General features: G+C 40.5%; 1 protein-coding gene across 1 annotated transcript in view; it reads right to left on the reverse strand.

Annotated features, from left to right (window-relative positions):
- The window catches only part of LOC132560815 (uncharacterized), a 68,807-nt gene extending 47,057 nt beyond the window's left edge, over positions 1–21,750 (reverse strand). Inside the window, exon 1 of the mRNA XM_060225504.1 lies at positions 21,497–21,750. Coding sequence (XP_060081487.1) covers positions 21,497–21,693 — 197 coding nt within the window. The 5' untranslated portion in view covers positions 21,694–21,750. The remainder of the gene's footprint in view (positions 1–21,496) is intronic.
- Between the last annotated feature and the right edge of the window lie 1,446 nt (positions 21,751–23,196).

Genomic DNA, 23,196 nt, shown 5'->3' on the forward strand with positions numbered 1-23,196 from the left:
CCAATCATATGACAACAACAAAAGAGTTTTAGTTTATTGTGGGGTGACTTGGCAACTTAATGATGTAGGAAAACTTGTCTACTTTAGAAAGTTCCACTGTCACTGATAAGACAGACGAATGGGTGAATCAGAATAAAGCTCAACTGAAAAATAATAAATTTTGAAAACGAATAAAAAAAAAATTGTAAGCGAGATATTTAATAATACAATATTACTTTTTAATTCAGCTTCTGGAAACTTCTACGACAAAATTGTATACTGTAATGTCGATATGAGAGCACACTTTTCACAGCTATGCCGAATATAAATTGATGAAGCAATAATTTGCTGAAGAAGATGTCGTTATACAGTAACTGGTGTTTAATCAACAGTAAGTTTTTGACGTGATCTCTTTTCACAATCAATCATTCTAGTCTAAAATCTTCTGAATTATTTTTGAAAGATTTGCTAACATATCGCTAGAAACATATCAGATCGATCTGAGTGAAATTCCTCTATTTGTGTGGTCTGGATTCCACAACTCAATACATCCAACCAATAGTAATGCTTTCAAACATAACAACACAGTATGTCCAACTCCTTACATGACAACACAGTATGTCCAACTCCTTACATGACAACACTGTATACACAATTGAACTAAATGATCTTCCCTCTTCCTTACACAGTAACAATAATATTCAATATACTTGTGGCTCTCACTTCAATCAATGTGGAATGACAGTCATCAGGATATGACTGCCACTACATAACCCACTGATAGTAGTGGTGATTATCTTTGATTTTAAATAACACAAAAGAAAAAAATGATTTTCAGCAGGTAGTATGTGTCTTACTAGTATTCAACTTGCTTTTTCCTTTATTTTCCATTTTTAAAATCACACAGTCTGGTTTTGAAATGTTGAATGACACACAGCTGGAAATAGACAAACATTGCTTCAATGTTTTTTGGGTTTTATTGATTGCACAGGGCTGAGGATTATAGATGATCAACAACAAAGCCGTTTTGTACCGAGCCTTAAAACACTGATCAATATCACAATACATGTTAATTATTCATGGCTTGATATGATTGGACTGGGGCAATAAAGTCTGCATGCCATTGTGTCTAATGCTGTCCTCCCTGTAGTATTTGTATTGTCCTCCCTATAGGCTGTATCCTACAACTTTACACCAACACTTGGTTGCCTATTTCACTTTCACCATTACAAATAGTGATGAAATTCTAAACCAAAGCTATATATTTAAAACATTTACAAATAAGACGACAAAATTTTAACATAAATTTTCAGATAATCCTTTTACATTGGAACATCATTAAGCTTATAGAAAGTTTTTATAAACAATCTGATCTGATATATCCCTTACTGAACATACAAATGGGCCCTACTTTTATACAGATGAGGGTCATTTTAAGAAATATTGTTCTTTTGGAGTCTAATGGGGGAATATGTGCCGGATTTGTTTATTTTTTTGTTTGGAACTTTTAACAAAGCCCCACCAGATTAACAAAGAAGTCAGAGAGTCTACTGAATCTGGGTCTGGGCTCTGTAACACACATACTGCCTAAAGATTACTAGGGCATGCCTGGTGTAGTAGGCTAAAGTGAAACCCATGGTAAAGTAAACCAGTATACAGTAGGACAATACTGAAGTGCTACTGTCATCTAAAACATAACTATCGAAGGTTAAAGGTCGCTTAGACAGAAAGCAACATTATAATGCCATGAAATACAAACGTATAACTTTAATTGTGATTCAGCTGTTAAAGCTACAAAAATATGGCTCGTTTAAAATCCATTAAGATGTCCAAGGTGAGAGTGACCAGTGGCTTGATTACATACTCGAGGGCCATAGACAAAATCGCAGTGAAGCAGATCTTATTGGACCAGACCCAATAAATACCAAATCTAAAGTATTTAAACTACTTACAGCACAAAGACCACATGTAGATTCTCAGTTTCACAGATAACAAGTTTTAACAAGAGGTAAATATTTCATTGCATGTAGTGTTATACCATACATAAATTGTCCCTGCAAATTTCATTTAGAAACATAAGTAATATTGATCCTATCTAGGAGGTATACAAACTCAGTGAGACGTTCTTCCCTGGAATTACAGCTAACCTCAATTGTTATTGTATGTGTAATAACATTTAAAGTAAGCATTTACAAACTGAAGGTGTTGTGTTGATAAAAAGTCTGGACAGGTAAAGTCAATATACAAATAGTTATCTAGGCAGTTTATATATAGATACTACAGCTTACACCTTGTCTAGGTAGTTATATATCAATATTATAGTCGACACCTTGTCTAGGTAGTTATATATCAATATTATAGTCTACACCTTGTCTAGGTAGTTATATATCAATATTATAGTCGACACCTTGTCTAGGTAGTTATATATCAATATTATAGTCTACACCTTGTCTAGGTAGTTATATATCAATATCATAGTCGACACCTTGTCTAGGTAGTTATATATCAATATTATAGTCTACACCTTGTCTAGGTAGTTATATATCAATATTATAGTCTACACCTTGTCTAGGTAGTTATATATCAATATTATAGTCGACACCTTGTCTAGGTAGTTATATATCAATATTAAAGTCTACACCTTGTCTAGGTAGTTATATATCAATATTATAGTCGACACCTTGTCTAGGTAGTTATATATCAATATTATAGTCTACACCTTGTCTAGGTAGTTATATATCAATATCATAGTCTACACCTTGTCTAGGTAGTTATATATCAATATTATAGTCGACACCTTGTCTAGGTAGTTATATATCAATGTGGCAGATGACCATGTCTGACCATGGAATCGAACAAACACACAAGGTCAGGAAACAGTATACCTGGTCAATGGTAGACTGACAAACACACAGGGTCAGGAGCTGCATTCCTGGCCAATGGTAGACAGACAAACACACAAGGTCAGGAAACAGTATTCCTGGTCAATGGTAGACTGACAAACACACAGGGTCAGGAAACAGTATTCCTGGTCAATGGTAGACTGACAAACACACAAGGTCAGGAAACAGTATTCCTGGTCAATGGTAGACTGACAAACACACAGGGTCAGGAAACGGTATTCCTGGTCAATGGTAGACTGACAAACACACAGGGTCAGGAAACAGTATTCCTGGTCAATGGTAGACTGACAAATACACAGGGTCAGGAAACAGTATTCCTGGTCAATGGTAGACTGACAAACACACAAGGTCAGGAAACAGTATTCCTGGTCAATGGTAGACTGACAAACACACAAGGTCAGGAAACAGTATTCCTGGTCAATGGTAGACTGACAACACACAAGGTCAGGAGCTGTTTTCCTGGTCAATGGTAGACTGACAAACACACAAGGTCAGGAAACAGTATTCCTGGTCAATGGTAGACTGACAAACACACAGGGTCAGGAAACAGTATTCCTGGTCAATGGTAGACTGACAAACACACAAGGTCAGGAAACAGTATTCCTGGTCAATGGAAGACAGACAAACACACAGGGTCAGGAGCTGTATTCCTGGTCAATGGTAGACTGACAAACACACAAGGTCAGGAAACAGTATTCCTTGTCAATGGTAGACTGACAAACACACAAGGTCAGGAGACAGTATTCCTGGTCAATGGTAGACTGACAAACACAAAGGTCAGGAAACAGTATTCCTGGTCAATGGTAGACTGACAAACACACAAGGTCAGGAGACAGTATTCCTGGTCAATGGTAGACTGACAAACACACAAGGTCAGGAGACAGTATTCCTGGTCAATTGTAGACTGAAAAACACACAAGGTCAGGAGCTGCATTCCTGGTCAATGGTAGACTGACAAACACACAAGGTCAGGAGCTGTATTCCTGGTCAATGGTAGACTGACAAACACACAAGGTCAGGAGCTGTATTCCTGGTCAATGGTAGACTGATAAACACACAAGGTCAGGAAACAGTATTCCTGGTCAATGGTAGACTGACAAACACAAAGGTCAGGAAACAGTATTCCTGGTCAATGGTAGACTGACAAACACACAAGGTCAGGAAACAGTATTCCTGGTCAATGGTAGACTGACAAACACACAGGGTCAGGAAACAGTATTCCTGGTCAATGGTAGACTGACAAACACACAAGGTCAGGAGACAGTATTCCTGGTCAATGGTAGACTGACAAACACACAAGGTCAGGAGCTGTATTCCTGGTCAATGGTAGACAGACAAACACACAAGGTCAGGAGCTGTATTCCTGGTCAATGGTAGACTGACAAACACACAAGGTCAGGAGCTGTATTCCTGGTCAATGGTAGACTGACAAACACACAAGGTCAGGAAACAGTATTCCTGGTCAATGGTAGACTGACAAACACACAAGGTTAGGAGCTGTATTCCTGGTCAATGGTAGACAGACAAACACACAAGGTCAGGAGCTGTATTCCTGGTCAATGGTAGACTGACAAACACACAAGGTCAGGAAACAGTATTACTGGTCAATGGTAGACTGACAAACACACAGGGTCAGGAGCTATATTCCTGGTCAATGGTAGACTGACAAACACACAGGGTCAGGAGCTGTATTCCTGGTCAATGGTAGACTGACAAACACACAAGGTCAGGAGCTGTATTCCTGGTCAATGGTAGACTGACAAACACACAGGGTCAGGAAACAGTATTTCTGGTCAATGGTAGACTGACAAACACACAAGGTCAGGAAACAGTATTCCTGGTCAATGGTAGACTGACAAACACACAGGGTCAGGAGCTGTATTCCTGGTCAATGGTAGACTGACAAACACACAAGGTCAGGAGCTGTATTCCTGGTCAATGGTAGACTGACAAACACACAAGGTCAGGAGCTGTATTCCTGGTCAATGGTAGACTGACAAACACACAAGGTCAGGAGCTGTATTCCTGGTCAATGGTAGACTGACAAACACACAAGGTCAGGAAACAGTATTCCTGGTCAATGGTAGACTGACAAACACACAAGGTCAGGAGCTGTATTCCTGGTCAATGGTAGACTGACAAACACACAAGGTCAGGAAACAGTATTCCTGGTCAATGGTAGACTGACAAACACAAAGGTCAGGAAACAGTATTCCTGATCAATGGTAGACTGACAAACACACAAGGTCAGGAAACAGTATTCCTGGTCAATGGTAGACTGACAAACACACAGGGTCAGGAAACAGTATTCCTGGTCAATGGTAGACTGACAAACACACAAGGTCAGGAGACAGTATTCCTGGTCAATGGTAGACTGACAAACACACAAGGTCAGGAGCTGTATTCCTGGTCAATGGTAGACAGACAAACACACAAGGTCAGGAGCTGTATTCCTGGTCAATGGTAGACTGACAAACACACAAGGTCAGGAGCTGTATTCCTGGTCAATGGTAGACTGACAAACACACAAGGTCAGGAAACAGTATTCCTGGTCAATGGTAGACTGACAAACACACAGGGTCAGGAGCTGTATTCCTGGTCAATGGTAGACTGACAAACACACAGGGTCAGGAGCTGTATTCCTGGTCAATGGTAGACTGACAAACACACAGGGTCAGGAGCTATATTCCTGGTCAATGGTAGACTGACAAACACACAGGGTCAGGAGCTGTATTCCTGGTCAATGGTAGACTGACAAACACACAAGGTCAGGAGCTGTATTCCTGGTCAATGGTAGACTGACAAACACACAAGGTCAGGAGCTGTATTCCTGGTCAATGGTAGACTGACAAACACACAAGGTCAGGAAACAGTATTCCTGGTCAATGGTAGACTGACAAACACACAAGGTCAGGAGCTGTATTCCTGGTCAATGGTAGACTGACAAACACACAAGGTCAGGAGCTGTATTCCTGGTCAATGGTAGACTGACAAACACACAAGGTCAGGAGCTGTATTCCTGGTCAATGGTAGACTGACAAACACACAAGGTCAGGAGCTGTATTCCTGGTCAATGGTAGACTGACAAACACACAAGGTCAGGAAACAGTATTCCTGGTCAATGGTAGACTGACAAACACACAAGGTCAGGAGCTGTATTCCTGGTCAATGGTAGACTGACAAACACACAAGGTCAGGAAACAGTATTCCTGGTCAATGGTAGACTGACAAACACAAAGGTCAGGAAACAGTATTCCTGATCAATGGTAGACTGACAAACACACAAGGTCAGGAAACAGTATTCCTGGTCAATGGTAGACTGACAAACACACAGGGTCAGGAAACAGTATTCCTGGTCAATGGTAGACTGACAAACACACAAGGTCAGGAGACAGTATTCCTGGTCAATGGTAGACTGACAAACACACAAGGTCAGGAGCTGTATTCCTGGTCAATGGTAGACTGACAAACACACAAGGTCAGGAGCTGTATTCCTGGTCAATGGTAGACAGACAAACACACAAGGTCAGGAGCTGTATTCCTGGTCAATGGTAGACTGACAAACACACAAGGTCAGGAGCTGTATTCCTGGTCAATGGTAGACTGACAAACACACAAGGTCAGGAAACAGTATTCCTGGTCAATGGTAGACTGACAAACACACAAGGTCAGGAGCTGTATTCCTGGTCAATGGTAGACAGACAAACACACAAGGTCAGGAGCTGTATTCCTGGTCAATGGTAGACTGACAAACACACAAGGTCAGGAAACAGTATTCCTGGTCAATGGTAGACTGACAAACACACAAGGTCAGGAAACAGTATTCCTGGTCAATGGTAGACTGACAAACACACAAGGTCAGGAAACAGTATTCCTGGTCAATGGTAGACTGACAAACACACAGGGTCAGGAGCTGTATTCCTGGTCAATGGTAGACTGACAAACACACAGGGTCAGGAGCTGTATTCCTGGTCAATGGTAGACTGACAAACACACAGGGTCAGGAGCTGTATTCCTGGTCAATGGTAGACTGACAAACACACAGGGTCAGGAGCTGTATTCCTGGTCAATGGTAGACTGACAAACACACAGGGTCAGGAGCTATATTCCTGGTCAATGGTAGACTGACAAACACACAGGGTCAGGAGCTGTATTCCTGGTCAATGGTAGACTGACAAACACACAGGGTCAGGAGCTGTTTTCCTGGTCAATGGTAGACTGACAAACACACAGGGTCAGGAAACTGTATTCCTGGTCAATGGTAGACTGACAAACACACAAGGTCAGGAAACAGTATTCCTGGTCAATGGTAGACAGACAAACACACAGAGTCAGGAAACTGCATTCCTGGTCAATGGTAGACTATATCATAATTTACAAAGCGTGAAGGAAATCTTGAACTCCATACTATTTCGCACAGAAATACTCCCTGGCGTCATAAACACCATCAATTAGGACCATATCCTCGTCTATGGTATCAACATTGACCTTTAATTCAAAAGCCAAGTTTTAATGGCTAAATTAGATGGAGCCATTCTGAAACAAACCAGGTTGTATATTTTCAATGTTCCCTGGAAAACCATCTTTATAGTCCATGAAATGTACATGTATTGTCAATAGAAAAGTTTGTCTAAATCATCCATGAAATTTCTATGGACAATATTCCACAGACATCACATGGATTTTATGTGAAAATAATGGAAATTGTAGTTGAGCAGTGTCCATTGAAAAATTAAAAAAAAAAATAATGGTCATCCTAGATTTGACTTTGGATTATTTTGATAAACAATTATAATAGGGACATCATGATGAAATCATGTTTTTAGAAATTAAATGAAATATTTTCACCAATTATACCTTCTTGTTTCAGTATTAATGGTCCATTCTGAATGTCTAGTTTGTCAGAGGTTTGGAACATTCTCTAAATCTAGTGCTGATAAAAACCCGGCATCATATAGTAAAGTTCTGTATCAGTTATCCGACAATGAATCGATCACATATCCTATAACAATATCACATATGTGTCATACAAAATATGAGTGAGATATTCTTTTCAATATACAAACAAAAGGGTTACTAGCCAACAAGCTCATCGTTTTCCTTCTGTGGATTTACAAACTGATCACCTCCACTTGTGTTCAAATCATATGGATCCTAAATTGTTTATCTTTTTGGGGGCGCATAAATTCAATGATTGTTCCCACAAAATCAACAAAAATTAAACCCAAAAATAAAGGATTTTACAGTATACTGTACTACTGGTTTCCATAGCGATGGTTTAGTTTATTCTTCAGAATCACCTGGATATGTCAGTACCACTGGCACTCTCTGCATTGTCGCTGACAAATTCAACCACGATCAGGTGAAAAGCTTTTATACTCCATAGAGATGCATTATATTCTTCACCAAATTAAAATTCCTACAAATTTCTGGTCATCAAAATCAATTTTAAACCTTTTGTGTGAATGTTTTTGTACATATTTCCACTAACACTGATTGTCATTATTCATAAGCTGTTGATGTATACATTTAATATATTTACCAAATATCAAGTGATTGTAATTTATGTTGTTTATTGTAAATATGCTTATTCCGGTGCGATCAGATTTTTGTGCAGTATCAATTTGGAGTAAATAATTAATATGATTAATGCCTTTCAACACAAACAAAACCTGAAATAATAGTTTTTGGGTCAGCATCTTTAGTGTAGAAATAAGACTACCACTATCACTACATCGTCAGTATTTCATCACAAATTGATAAAAATATTTCTAAATGATACTTGAGTTACTGGTGACATCTAATAAATGAAATGGTTTAGTGTGTATTTCCAGGTGTAATCTCTATATTTCGGTATATCTTATTCCGTCTCAGTCAAAGCAGGAGCAGACTCATACATTTCATCACTGAATTGTCCTGATAACAGTAGAAAAATTCTTACCTATATCCCATTAAAATTGTGTTCTTGGACATTTCACATTTTTTATTTCAATTAATGAAAGATTTGTGATATTAACCATGTCTAAATATTGAAATAAGTGTAACACACACTGAACACCTAACACACTGAACCCCTAACACACTGAACCCCTAACACACTGAACACCTAATACACTGTACATCTAATACACTGTACACCTAACACACTGTACATCTAACATACTGAACCCCTAACACACTGAACACCTAACACACTGAACACCTAACACATTGTACATCAAACACACTGAACATCTAACATACTGAACCCCTAACACACTGAACACCTAACACACTGAACATCTAATACACTGTACATCTAACATACTGAACCCCTAACACACTGAACACCTAACACACTGAACACCTAATACACTGTACATCTAATACACTGAACACCTAACACACTGAACACCTAACACACTGAACATACTGAACATCTAATACACTGTACATCTAACACACTGTACATCTAACACACTGTACATCTAATACACTGTACATCTAACACATTGAACATTCAACACACTGAACACCTAACACACTGTACACCTAACACACTGTACATCTAACACACTGTACATCTAACACACTGTACATCTAACACATTGAACATTCAACACACTGAACACCTAACACACTGTACACCTAACACACTGTACATCTAACACACTGTACATCTAACACACTGTACATCTAACACATTGAACATTCAACACACTGAACACCTAACACACTGTACACCTAACACACTGTACATCTAACACACTGTACATCTAACACATTGAACATTCAACACACTGAACACCTAACACACTGTACATCTAACACACTGAACATCTAACACACTGAACATCTAACACACTGTACACATAACACACTGAACACCTAACACACTGTACATCTAACACACTGAACATCTAACACACTGAACATCTAACACACTGTACACATAACACACTGAACACCTAACACACTGTACATCTAACACACTGAACATCTAACACACTGAACATCTAACACGCTGTACATCTAAAACACTGAACAACTAACACACTGTACACCTAACACACTGTACATCTAATACACTGTACATCTAACATACTGAACACCTAACACACTGTACACCTAACACACTGTACATCTAACACACTGTACACCTAACACACTGAACACCTAACACACTGTACATCTAACATACTGAACACTTAACACACTGTACATCTAACACACTGAACACCTAACACACTGTACATCTAACACACTGTACATCTAACACACTGAACACCTAACACACTGTACATCTAACACACTGTACATCTAACACACTGAACACTTAACACACTGAACATCTAACACACTGTACATCTAAAACACTGTACATCTAAAACACTGAACATCTAACACACTGTACATCTAAAACACTGAACATCTAACACATTGAACATTCAACACACTGAACACCTAACACACTGTACATCTAACACACTGTACATCTAACACACTGAACATCTAACACACTGAACATTCAACACACTGAACACCTAACACACTGTACATCTAACACACTGAACATCTAACACACTGAACACTTAACACACTGTACACCTAACACACTGTACATCTAACACACTGAACATCTAACAAACTGTACACCTAACACACTGTACACCTAACACACTGTACACCTAACACACTGAACATCTAACACACTGTACACCTAACACACTGAACACCTAACACACTGAATATCTAACACACTGTACATATAACACACTGTATATCTAACACACTGTACACCTAACACACTGTACACCTAACACACTGTACACCTAACACACTGAACATCTAACACACTGAACATCTCACATATTAAACATCCAACACATTGAATATCCAACACATTGAACATCTAACACACTGAACACACTGTACATCTAACACACTGACCATCTAACACACTGAACATCTAACACACTGTACACCTCACACACTGAACACCTAACACACTGTACACCTAACACACTGTACACCTAACACACTGTACATCTAACACACTGAACATCTAACACACTGTACACCTAACACACTGAACACCTAACACACTGAACATCTAACACACTGTACATCTAATACACTGTACATCTAACACAGTGTACACCTAACACACTGTACACCTAACACACTGTACACCTAACACACTGTACACCTAACATACTGTACACCTAACACACTGTACATCTAACATACTGAACACCTAACACACTGTACATCTAACACACTGTACATCTAATACACTGTACATCTAACACAGTGACACTGACTAACCTGAAAAGATAATTCAGCACTGAGCCCACAGTTTTATTACCCTCTAAAAGGAATTTCAAAACAGATTATTTCAAAGCAAATTTTCTATATAAACTAGAAAATGTCTGTAAGACATGAATGCCCCCGCCCCCCCATGTGAAATAATAGTGAAAAGTCCGAAAGAGATGATTTTGTTAATTTGTATGCAACTATGTACAACTTAAGTTTCATACTTAAATTGACAAGTTGATTTAACGTACATGAATTTGTAATTTTGTTCTCTGGAAAAAATGAGGGAGTATATTAGTTCCTTATGCCTTAAAACCCACAAGTACCAAATTATGTAGAAATAAGATGATGTTCCTCTTTTATGAGTTATCTCCCCCTGGTGGCCATCTTTTTTCAGAATGCCGAGAAATTCAACACTGCATGAGGTCTTTCCATACTTGATATTTGTATGAAGTTTCATGAAAATTGCCTTCCGAATGAAGTTGTTAGGTGGTATATACTGATTTGGGATGCGACGTGACGCAACGGGACGGGACGGGACGGGACAGGACGGACGGACATGGGCAACGCTATATGCCCCCGGCCATAAATGGCGGGGGCATAAAAACATGTGAAAATATCAGAATGGTAGAATTGAATTTCACTGTGCAGTGCATTTAATTCTGTTGCTACTGGAGAAAATTATATGGCTTCAGGGCTAAATTAAACCACTTTCAATGAAGTATTCTATTTTCTCAACTCCTTATTCTATATAAAGCATTCAACTTTTTGTCAAAGGACAGAGGCTACTACTTAACTGACAGCAGAACACATCTTGATATCTTTGACAGCCGAACATTTCTGAACTTGCTAGAAAGACAGTCAAACACATCTTAACTTGTTAGACAGACAGTCAAACATATGTTAACTTGTTAGACAGACAGTCAAACACATCTTAACTTGTTAGAAAGACAGTCAAACACATCTTAACATGTTAGACAGACAGTCAAACACATCTTAACTTGTTAGCCAGATAGTCAAACACATCTTAACTTGTTAGACAGACAGTCAAACACATCTTAACTTGTTAGACAGACAGTCAAACACATCTTAACTTGTTTGACAGACAGTCAAACACAACTTAACTTGTTTGACAGACAGTCAAACACATCTTAATTTGTTAGAAAGACAGTCAAACACATCTTAACTTGTTAGACAGACAGTCAAACACATCTTAACTTGTTTGACAGACAGTCAAACACATCTTAACTTGTTAGAAAGACAACCAAACATTTCTGAACTTGCTAGAAAGACAGTCAAACACATCTGAACTTGTTAGACAGACAGTCAAACACATCTTAACTTGTTAGACAGACAGTCAAACACATCTTAACTTGTTTGACAGACAGTCAAACACATCTGAACTTGTGTGATGTGTAGGGGGTCAGAGTAGGAGACGGGGATGGTGAACATTGCTGGCTAGTAGGAGTGCTAGTGTAGGGGGATGGTGGGAGTAGGTGTGGGGATGAGTAGGTGTGGGATGGGAGTAGGCGTGGGGATGGGAATAGGCGTGGGGGTGGGAGTAGGCGTGAGGGTTGGAGTAGGTGTGGGGATGGGAGTAGGTGTGGGGGTGGGAGTAGGTGTGGGGATGGGAGTAGGTGAGGGGATGGGAGTAGGTTTGGGGATGGGAGTAGGTGTGGGGGTTGGAGTAGGTGTGGGGATGGGAGTAGGTGTGGGGGTGGGAGTAGGTAAGGGGATGGGAGTAGGTTTGGGGATGGGAGTAGGCTTGGGGGTGGGAGTAAGCGTGGGGATGGGAGTAGACATGGGGATGAGAGTAGGCGTGGGGGTGGGAGTAGGCATGGGGGTTGGAGTAGGTACGGGGAGTGGAGTAGGTTTGGGGATGGGAGTAGGTGTGGGGGTTGGAGTAGGTGTGGGGATGGGAGTAGGCTTGGGGATGGGAGTAGGTGTGGGGGTTGGAGTAGGTGTGGGGATGGGAGTAGGTGTGGGGGTGGGAGTAGGCGTGGGGGTGCGAGTAGGCGTGGGGATGGGAGAAGGCGTGGCGGTGGGAGTAGGTGTGGGGATGGGAGTAGGCATGGGGGTGGGAGTAGGCGTGGGGGTGGGAGTAGGTGTGGGGGTGGGAGTAGGTAAGGGGATGGGAGTAGGTTTGGGGATGGGAGTAGGCTTGGGGGTGGGAGTAAGCGTGGGGATGGGAGTAGACATGGGGATGAGAGTAGGCGTGGGGGTGGGAGTAGGCATGGGGGTTGGAGTAGGTACGGGGAGTGGAGTAGGTTTGGGGATGGGAGTAGGTGTGGGGGTTGGAGTAGGTGTGGGGATGGGAGTAGGCTTGGGGATGGGAGTAGGTGTGGGGGTTGGAGTAGGTGTGGGGATGGGAGTAGGTGTGGGGGTGGGAGTAGGCGTGGGGATGGGAGAAGGCGTGGCGGTGGGAGTAGGTGTGGGGATGGGAGTAGGCATGGGGGTGGGAGTAGGCGTGGGGGTGGGAGTAGGTGTGGGGGTGGGAGTAGGTAAGGGGATGGGAGTAGGTTTGGGGATGGGAGTAGGCTTGGGGGTGGGAGTAAGCGTGGGGATGGGAGTAGACATGGGGATGAGAGTAGGCGTGGGGGTGGGAGTAGGCATGGGGGTTGGAGTAGGTACGGGGAGTGGAGTAGGTTTGGGGATGGGAGTAGGTGTGGGGGTTGGAGTAGGTGTGGGGATGGGAGTAGGCTTGGGGATGGGAGTAGGTGTGGGGGTTGGAGTAGGTGTGGGGATGGGAGTAGGTGTGGGGGTGGGAGTAGGCGTGGGGATGGGAGAAGGCGTGGCGGTGGGAGTAGGTGTGGGGATGGGAGTAGGCATGGGGGTGGGAGTAGGCGTGGGGGTGGGAGTAGGCGTGGGGGTGGGAGTAGGTGTGGGGATGGGTGCAGTCGTGGGGGTGGGAGTAGGCATGGGGATGGGAGTTGGAGTAGAGGGGTGTTGATGGGAGGTGTAGGAGATAGATTGGTTAGTGTTGGTTAAACAGAGAGTTGGTGTAGGTGGTGATGGGAGTGGAGGTAGGGGTAGGCAGGTGGTGGGAGTAGGTATATGTGGTGGATGCAGGTATATGAGGAGGCAGAATAATGAAAGTAAGAGTAGGCAGGTTTTGGGAGTAAGTAGGCAGGTGATGGAAGTAGGTATAAGTGGTGGTGGGAGTAGGAGTAGGCAGGTTGTGAGAGTAGGTATAGATAGAGGAATAAGAAAATGACGAAGAAAAGTATTGCGAAAATGATGGGAGTAGATGTAGAAAGAATGGAGGAAGTTGATTTAGGTGAATTGGAAGAGTAGGGGAATGGTGAGAGTAGGGGAATGGTGAGAGTAGGGGAATGGTGAGAGTAGGGGAATGGTGAGAGTAGGGGTGGGGGACCAGATTAAAGAAAGAGTGGGCGGATGTTCAGGGCAAGGGAAATAGTAGGGGATGTCAGGGTGTAAAAAGAGGAGTATGTGAAGGAGGGGAGGAGAAGGTAAAAGTGGACAGAGGGAATAGGATGATGCTAGGAGTAATGGGATGGAGAGAGTATAAGGCATTGGGAGAAGGGAAGTGATAAAAGTAGGGGGTAGTGGGATTTAGAGAAGTGTGGTGGAGGGAGTTTGTTGGAACAGAGTTATGGTGGGAATAGGTCTGCATGGTCGGCCTGATTAGTTTTAGGGATGATAGGGATTGGTGTAGAGGTATGGTATGTGGAAATTGGTGTGTAATAGTTTTGTTCCAAGTACAAATCAATGAGGCAGGAGGTCTCTTTAGTTGTCCTGGTGCAGATCTGGATTATGTTAAGGAAATGACCATACGGCCAACAGAATGCTGCAGTTAATAAGCTGGACAGTTTACGATAATGTCACTCCACTAAGGGTTACACATGGTGATTCAGACATTGGAGGAAAACCCACAACAGAACAAAAAACTATTAGAAAACTAACATACCATTGGTGGTGAAATAATTATCTACACCACATGAGTATCTCATACCTGTATTATAAGGTAGAGTACATGTAGATCTGACATTAAAAAGTCACAAAGATTTGTTTGTTGGATACATGCAAGAAATGGTGAGGGGATGAGGTTATCCAAACCTGCATGTATATTGTGTGGTATAAATGGTGAGGGGATGAGGTTATCCAAACCTGCATGTTTATTGTGTGGTATAAATGGTGAGGGGATGAGGTTATCCAAACCTGCATGTATATTGTGTGGTATAAATGGTGAGGGGATGAGGTCATCCAAACCTGCATGTTTATTGTGTGGTATAAATGGTGAGGGGATGAGGTTATCCAAACCTGCATGTTTATTGTGTGGTATAAATGGTGAGGGGATGAGGTCATCCAAACCTGCATGTTTATTGTGTGGTATAAATGGTGAGGGGATGAGGTCATCCAAACCTGCATGTTTATTGTGTGGTATAAATGGTGAGGGGATGAGGTCATCCAAACCTGCATGTTTATTGTGTGGTATAAATGGTGAGGGGATGAGGTTATCCAAACCTGCATGTTTATTGTGTGGTATAAATGGTGAGGGGATGAGGTTATCCAAACCTGCATGTATATTGTGTGGTATAAATGGTGAGGGGATGAGGTTATCCAAACCTGCATGTATATTGTGTGGTATAAATGGTGAGGGGATGAGGTTATCCAAACCTGCATGTTTATTGTGTGGTATAAATGGTGAGGGGATGAGGTTATCCAAACCTGCATGTTTATTGTGTGGTATAAATGGTGAGGGGATGAGGTTATCCAAACCTGCATGTATATTGTGTGGTATAAATGGTGAGGGGATGAGGTTATCCAAACCTGCATGTTTATTGTGTGGTATAAATGGTGAGGGGATGAGGTTATCCAAACCTGCATGTATATTGTGTGGTATAAATGGTGAGGGGATGAGGTTATCCAAACCTGCATGTATATTGTGTGGTATAAATGGTGAGGGGATGAGGTTATCCAAACCTGCATGTATATTGTGTGGTATAAATGGTGAGGGGATGAGGTTATCCAAACCTGCATGTTTATTGTGTGGTATAAATGACATAACTTTTTAATAAATTCATGTCTGACATCTATGTGCTTCAATTATCAGTGTAGTTAAACAGGTGCTATAACATGTAGAACATATCTTGGGTAAGCTAACAGTAAACAGGTGAGATAAACATACTGGTATTTACCAATGCTACGCTGTTATTCCTAATTAAAGTACAAGAAACGTATTACTTTCCAAGGTATCGTCATATATCGTCTGAGTAAACTGGAGTCATACAACATGTCAAATCAACACGACATTTACACCTCGGCAAATCAGCAAATCAATATCTACATCGATCGCGTCCCCTTGTTGTAGATATATCTTGTCACCTGGCCAGATTCTTAATTACAGGTGTGACAATCATAAAACTAACTTCTACACATCAACAGTTCAAATGTTTTTTTAATACTTACAGTGATTAAAGTTAATCGTTAATCCCTTGTCCGACATTTTGTTTCTGACATACACTTTACGTGTTACTTGACGAGACAGGTGCCCGGTGTTGTTTTCGTTGTCACGATGCCATTGGTAATCATAACGACAAACGCAAAACGGCTCGGAGTGTCGCACGGGTGTCAAAACGAGGCTCCCATACCCGGGAGATTTAATTCTGGATTATAAATACCTGGCTTATTTCAATTCAAATAACTAAATTTATTGTATTATCATGCCTTTCTATGTCGCCTACGACCCTGTCAATGAATATTCTCTTATTACTGATGTGAATTATGTTTTTCTTTGCTTCGTAACTATGGACATTTGTACACAAATATATATGCATTATGTCACATTTCGTTTTGGGCGACAGGTCTAGAGGCCATAGTTCTGTACACTTGTACAATTGGGCCGTGTGTGGGCGGAGAAATGTTCTTTGAACTATTGTATCATTGTAATAATCACAAATTTTATAATTATACTATTTCTTTATAATCTTTGAGTATCTTCTTTACTTTCAACCGACCATCTTAGAGCTGGCTTTTTTTCTCTATATATATTGAAAATGTGGTGAATTCTCCGTGCCCAGTAAATAAAGAAAAGAAGTTAAAACACTGGAAAACATATGGTGTAAAACATAGGCCCTTCATCCTTCATATTTCTGTTTCATTTTTAATGATACTGCGATGTGTGTTATAATGATGGGAAGTGTTTACAAGGTTTTTTGTTATTGGAAATGATCCGTGCGAGTCCGTATTTCTGCAGCATAATAGTTATATATACTGAGAGGAAAAAGAAACGCAATTAGGAATTTCCAGGTCAACTACAGGAAATAGAAAAGGGTTTTAGAATGTAATTATGGTGTAACTGGAAGATAGTTGACCACTCTGTCATCTACGAGAATTTCATTCGTGTACGTTAAGTAAACCTTTCAAAATTGACGTTGATTCAAGAGTACACCACTCAAAATGAAGTGCGTTCTGGACCCATCGATATCGTGTGTGTCAACTTCGGACAGTCGTGGCATTTTTTACGGTGAACTGTTTATGCTTAAAATGTGGGAAATCAAGACGGATATAAGATTCGAACACACAGATTTTGAACCAATCCTTTATACTGGGTTTGAGATATCGTGCTTTTGTCTCTTATTCTTTTGTACAAGCGACGTGCGCAGTTTAGTTATGCATCAGTGATTTTAATACGGTACCACAGGGACCTAAATCAAACGTGCACATTTGTAAGTTTCAAGGGTGTACGTCAAGGATTTAATTTACATTATTAACTTTCTGCTAATTGCGTTTCTTTTTCCTCTCAGTATATGTATTTCAGGAAAAGGTTTTATTTTGATTTGTGTGTTATCTATCGAGCTTATCAGTGGCGGACGATGTTGCCGTTGTCCGAGCAACACCGTTTTCTTTCAAAGTCTAAGTAAGAAAGGGGTTTGGAGGTCCTCCCCTAATGGGGGTACAGGGGGCAAGGCCCCTATTGGGGACGCAAGGGGCGAAGTTATGTCATTTAAAATGACCATAACTGGTATCAAAACAGTATATATGTAAGTGATGTGTACACTACAGTACGACTGATATGAAAAACCGTCCCATTCAGACATAAGGTACTGTCGTTTTGGCTTTCGTTCACGGCAAACGATCAGTACAATTTTACAATTTTTATCATCATTGTGATTTACATATCATTTTTCAGACACTTATCTCTCAGGGTTTAAGTATTGAACCTGTTGTTGTTGTTATCAGTATATCTTGGGATTGGCCCCGCAGACGCTAGGCGAGTCCTAGTCGGATAGAACACAAACACAGACTGTAAGTCACAGATAGATAACAAAAATATTGTCATATGTACAGTGCTTGATCTACCTATTTGTGTATAGATAAAGACTGATTAAAAAAATCAAGAACATACCAACATGACAACATAATCATAATCCAAAATCAAATATCATAAAACTAAGTCAAAACACGAACAAAAGAAAGATCTAAATGGAGACTCCTGAAAAAGTACAAGGAGATGAATACCAGGTGTTCCGGAAGAGTAAGCGTCTTTTGCTTCATCGACGACACCCACCATTTAATTCAACTAAGTAATGTCTTGTTCTCAAATGAGAACAAGGTATACAACAAGCTTCAAACACATCCAGTTTCATATCACTAAAAAATAAAATATTTCTTAATGAGATCACCATGGCGACCATAAAACTTCCCCATAATATTTCACCAATTTGCATCGTTGGAACCCCGATGTTAGAGTTGGTCCGTCAGTCACGAAAATCGGGAATATTGAATCAACTGTGACACGAAAATACCAAAGGCTGGAGATGCAGGGTACCCAACTATAAGCGCACATAATCGGTTTGTAATATACAGGTTAAAATATGTCATAACGGACAATGTATACGGTAAACTGTCATAGAAATGATGGAAGAATAATCACAGATGTTTGTGTAAAACAAAACTTGTTAGCTTCGTACTTCTAAAATAGTGTGTGTTATGCATGACATACTTTAAAATTAATTTTATCTGCTACAGGAACATATTAGTAACAAGATGGGAGCGTTATTGTCGGCCCAATTCTTATTATCTCGAAGTTACTGAACAATGGTTTGGAATCATCCGTACTGAAAAAAATCTTTATTACAATACAAAAAGGGAAACAAGGATTAAAAGTTTAAGAATTAATATACGTAAAGGTGGTGGAGAGACCTGATTGTAAACATGATTAGGGACGACTTCAGTAGTAAGTCTGCAAATATGTCGCGACAAGTATTGTTCAAACAATATACTCAAATAAATGTAAGATAAATGTTTACTGAGATTGATATGATGTTAGATTGTCAGAAGTTTTTACCCGTCACTCAGTCTAGGTAACCGTGATTTCCTTTTTTTCTGAGTAAGAATGATATCTGACTGTAGAAACGTATTTTGTCTGCTTGTGGTATAATTGTAACAGGATGTGACATCTGTAACGTGCTTCCAGCTTCTACCGGAATATCTTCAAACTTGTCAAGCTTAATGTTTTCTGACATAATAATCTTTCACTTCAGGTTGAGGTCCCCCACCTGACCTCAACAGGGGATAACTTTTCTGTCTGTCTTACATAACTATGGACAATATCACTGTATCTGTCACATTTCTGTTAATTGAATGTCTCGTTGATTATATTAACACAGAAATATTAAACACCAACACTTATGCGCAAAACCCAAACTAGCTACGGAATTTAACACATGTTTGCATCCTAGATATTCCAGGGGTTACGACCACTTTCGCTCTCTACACCACTGAAACATTTCATGGCCAAACTGAAGGCACAAACGAAGTAACTTAATTGGTTCCGACAGAAAAAAAATCTGACCAATCACAGGCTGATACGTTCCTTTAAAGATTACAAAGAAGCGACACCCAACTTCATAGCCATTACAATATAACGTTATGCGACCTCGAAATTCGTTTGATGTACATCAAAGTATCAAACTAGTCTTTTCGTCTTGTCCACGAGGTGTCGCACATGGAACCTTCAATTTTTCCATGATATAGTCAAGGGGTGGAGGAAGCGGAAGTGATTGTAACCCCTGGAGTATCGGGGATGGTATGTTTGTAATATCCGGAAATGAAGTTGATCGTAGTTTTCATGTGTTAAACATATATCGTAAGTTGTATTTTGGCGATATTAAACAGTTTCATACTTTTTACATCATATTTATACAGTAACTATAGAAACGTTGGTTCAATGGAAAGGGCATTTCAATAGAAATTCAAACAATTAACCTGTTGAAGATGTCCCCTCCGTTGACGCTAATACCACGGTATTCACCTACACGGACATACAACAGTTTTAAGTAATTTATTCAACATGCACAGGACTTAACACGTAACCATAGTTTCATAGCACACTTGAATTTTCAGGGAGCCCCTCTTTGTTGTCGGAGACAACCATTCCAATCTAGTTTGAATACTTTTCTGTTTGAAGTGTGTATTCAAGTTTGAAATGGTCTATGGGAAAGAGTCATCTGGGTTAGGAAAACATGTTTTTGCATACAGAAAGCAATATTCCTTGAATCCTGTAGTGATTATTTCAGAAAATTCAATATAGTTTGTAATCAGACAAGATCGCACGAGTTTTCTCCCTTCCTGACGTTTTGGTTTATCTAACCTGCAAGAGTTATTTTGCTAAGTATAACTATATGCACCCTGTCATCAGTAACACTCATCGTATAAAAGGCGGATCTCACTCGAATTTTCATGGATATGGGATGTTTGAAACCTGGCCCATGGATAGAAAATCGGGGGCATATTGATTTTGTGCTGTCTACCTTGTGTGAACTTTAACCTTGCCCATAACTATTGTATCATAAGAGGCAGGGCTTTCATAATTGGCCTGTATGTTCTTTTCATGGAATCAAAATTTTTTCGGCTGTATCATAATCCTATGTACACTAAGATTGAAATTCGTGTGACGAGATGGCAGCAAGTGTTTCACAAAGTGTCATGCATTTAGCACATGCCATACACAGTAGAGTTTTAATGTCCCACTTCAGAATTATGTTGTAACTTGGGGCATAGTTTTTCATAAGCATATCTTGTTTTTCATTTGACCTTACCTCCGCTGTCATATGCATTGTGACGTCGCAAAAAAAGAGATACAAAGAGAAAGAATATCGCCAATTTAGATTTTGTAATAAAATATTTTCATGAAAGTTTGCAAAAGTTTCGAATTTATTTCATGTATTAAATTCGTCTTCACATAAGAAATTTTTCAGGAATTTGCTACTTGACCATGCACAGGTCTCGGTAAAATAAAAACCTCCAATGTAATGGAGACTTATAACGATTTTCCATCACTGGTAATAACTCACCTTAAGTTTTGTGTAGACACTTCCTGAACAGGTACATACAGGTCATTGTGTTCTAGTGGTACAGGTGAAATCACAATGGCTGGATTGGTGTCGTAGTTGTTTAGCGGATATCCAGTTGGAAATGATGGGAATCTTGTTTCCATAACCTGGTAGTTATGTCCATAATCTATATATTGTGTTTGTTGGTGACTTAACATCTTCGGTGGTTCCGATCGTTGTACTTGTCTGTTTTCCACATTTTGGCCATCGACCCAAAACTGCTGGGAATTATCGGTTCCCACCGTTGCGAAGTTTCCATCTTGGTAATGAATTTGTTCACTTGATTTTTCTGCTCCAGATTGTCCTTGTCCATAGTGTCCTCTGGAATCTGACCCTCTCCCAGTACCTCCCCAGCGATCTGATCCAAGCCCAGTGTGTTTCCAGGGGTCCAAATCATGCCCATTTTGTCTCCAAGAATGGAAGACACTTCCAGTGTGTTCTTTGGATTTTGCCACACGCTCAGAATATTTCCAGGGGTCAGACTCACGCCCAGTGACCCCCTGAGATTTGGGGGCACGCCCAGTCCCCTCTTGAGAGTCGGACCCACGCCTAGTCACCCCCTGAGAGTCTTGCCCACGCCAGGTGTGTCCACCGAGTGATAACTCACCGTCTTCAGTACAGCTGTTGTTGGACACACCTGAGAGATATATGTAAGTAGGTTGTATTTTGGGGTCGTGTCTGGTCACATCACCTAAGCCAAATAGCCCTGAGTTGTCGAAACCGCCTGCCCACCTTCGACCAGTCACGGAGTCTTTAAACAGCCGATCTTGTGAATGGTTGGCATATACCGGATCCATATGTTGTGTAGTGGTCCTGTTGTCTATGTGATGCTCGTTGTCACCTATAATGTACAATCCATCGTCAATGATAGACAATGGCGCCTCTTGTTTCTGACTTTCGTCGTAAGCGAAGTAAAACTGGTTTTGTAGATCCTTTTCTTCCAAACAAACTATCGGAGTCTTCTCATAATTTTCGAATATTTGATTAGAGAATCCATGCACACATTTTCTTTTCTGATGCATGGTTATAAGCTTTTCAGTATCGCCACTTTTGTGTGGAAGCATCGACTCGAAATTGGGATATTCAGCAGTCTCATTTATCGTTGAATGAGGCAATTCTCTAAATCCAGTGACATGCATGTTGGCGTTATCTTCTCGTGTAAAATCAGGACAAACATTCCCTTTGAGTAACTCTGGTATAACATCGATTTCTCCAAAATGAACAGCTCTCATAGGTATCGTATCTTGGTCCCCAATCTGTTTTCCACCATCTCCCAACGGTACGTATCCATCGGAAAGCTGTGATCCGTAGTACGTAGATGGTGCCGGGAACTGATCGTCTGATTTGTGTGTTGACGTTGTTGACATGGCTCGACATCCGAGCAAATCTGTACTATGTAATACTGGGTATGACCTGTTAGTGTCACATCCTTCAAATTGTCGTATTCCAGAATCACCATTACGTGGTCCAAAATACGTAGACGCCATTTCAAATCGATCTGGAAGTGGACCTGTGCCTTGATGTGGATGTAGCTTTCCATTCTGTAATGCACCTGAAGTCGGATTATCAGGTTGAAATCTGTTGGCAAAACCTTCGTATTTGTGTTTGAAGGCTTTTCTACGCTTCCACTTTCTCCTGGGATTGGTTTTATATTGTCGCTT

The sequence above is a fragment of the Ylistrum balloti genome, unplaced genomic scaffold (genome assembly GCF_031769215.1).
Source record: "Ylistrum balloti isolate Yb309-2 unplaced genomic scaffold, AGI_CSIRO_Ybal_v1 Utg371118, whole genome shotgun sequence".
Classification (NCBI taxonomy): Eukaryota; Metazoa; Mollusca; class Bivalvia; order Pectinida; family Pectinidae; genus Ylistrum; species Ylistrum balloti.